A 531-nucleotide genomic window follows, 5' to 3' on the forward strand; every position below is an offset into this window, starting at 1 on the left:
TGTTTTTTTTTTCCCCCTCTTTCCCCCCCCCCCCCCCCCCCATGACTCTGGATACCCACTTTCCCTCTTGCTCCTTCCCTCCCTCTCCTCCCTCTTCCCGCCACCTCCCTCTTCCCTCTCTGGCCTCTCAATGTCCCTCAATCCCTTTCCCGTACCCTTTGTCGCCATTCCACCTCCCCGATCCCCCTCCCCCCTCCCCTCCCGGTTCCCTGCGGTGGCGGCGGCTTGGGGGCACCTATCTCTCCTCCCTCTGCTCCTGCCCCCTTCCCTTCCCTCCTTCCCCTCTCCATTCAATCCCCGCAGCCGTGCAGCGCGGCCGCATCCCGCACTCCCTGCCCGGCGCCGTGGCCGCCTCCTCCGGCAGCCCCCCGGGCTCGGCGCTGGCGGCGGCGGCGGCGGCGGGCGGAGACCTTTTCCCCGGACAGCCGGTGTCGGAGCTGATCGCGCAGCTGCTGCGCGCCGAGCCCTACCCCGCGGCGGCCGGGCGCTTCGGTGCGGGCGCGGCGGTTTTTTTTTTTTTTTTTTTTTTTT

At 68.0% G+C, this 531-nt stretch overlaps 1 protein-coding gene across 1 annotated transcript in view; it reads left to right on the forward strand.

Moving 5' to 3' along the window:
- Window positions 1-506, forward strand: part of LOC121024198 (nuclear receptor subfamily 2 group F member 6-like) — a gene marked incomplete at its 3' end in the record, with an annotated part of 7559 nt that extends 7053 nt beyond the window's left edge. The window contains exon 3 of the mRNA XM_040466472.1: window positions 304-506. Coding sequence (XP_040322406.1) covers window positions 304-506 — 203 coding nt within the window. The remainder of the gene's footprint in view (window positions 1-303) is intronic.
- Between the last annotated feature and the right edge of the window lie 25 nt (window positions 507-531).

This window comes from Herpailurus yagouaroundi, unplaced genomic scaffold (genome assembly GCF_014898765.1).
Source record: "Herpailurus yagouaroundi ecotype Mexico unplaced genomic scaffold, PumYag 61117, whole genome shotgun sequence".
Taxonomy (NCBI): Eukaryota; Metazoa; Chordata; class Mammalia; order Carnivora; family Felidae; genus Herpailurus; species Herpailurus yagouaroundi.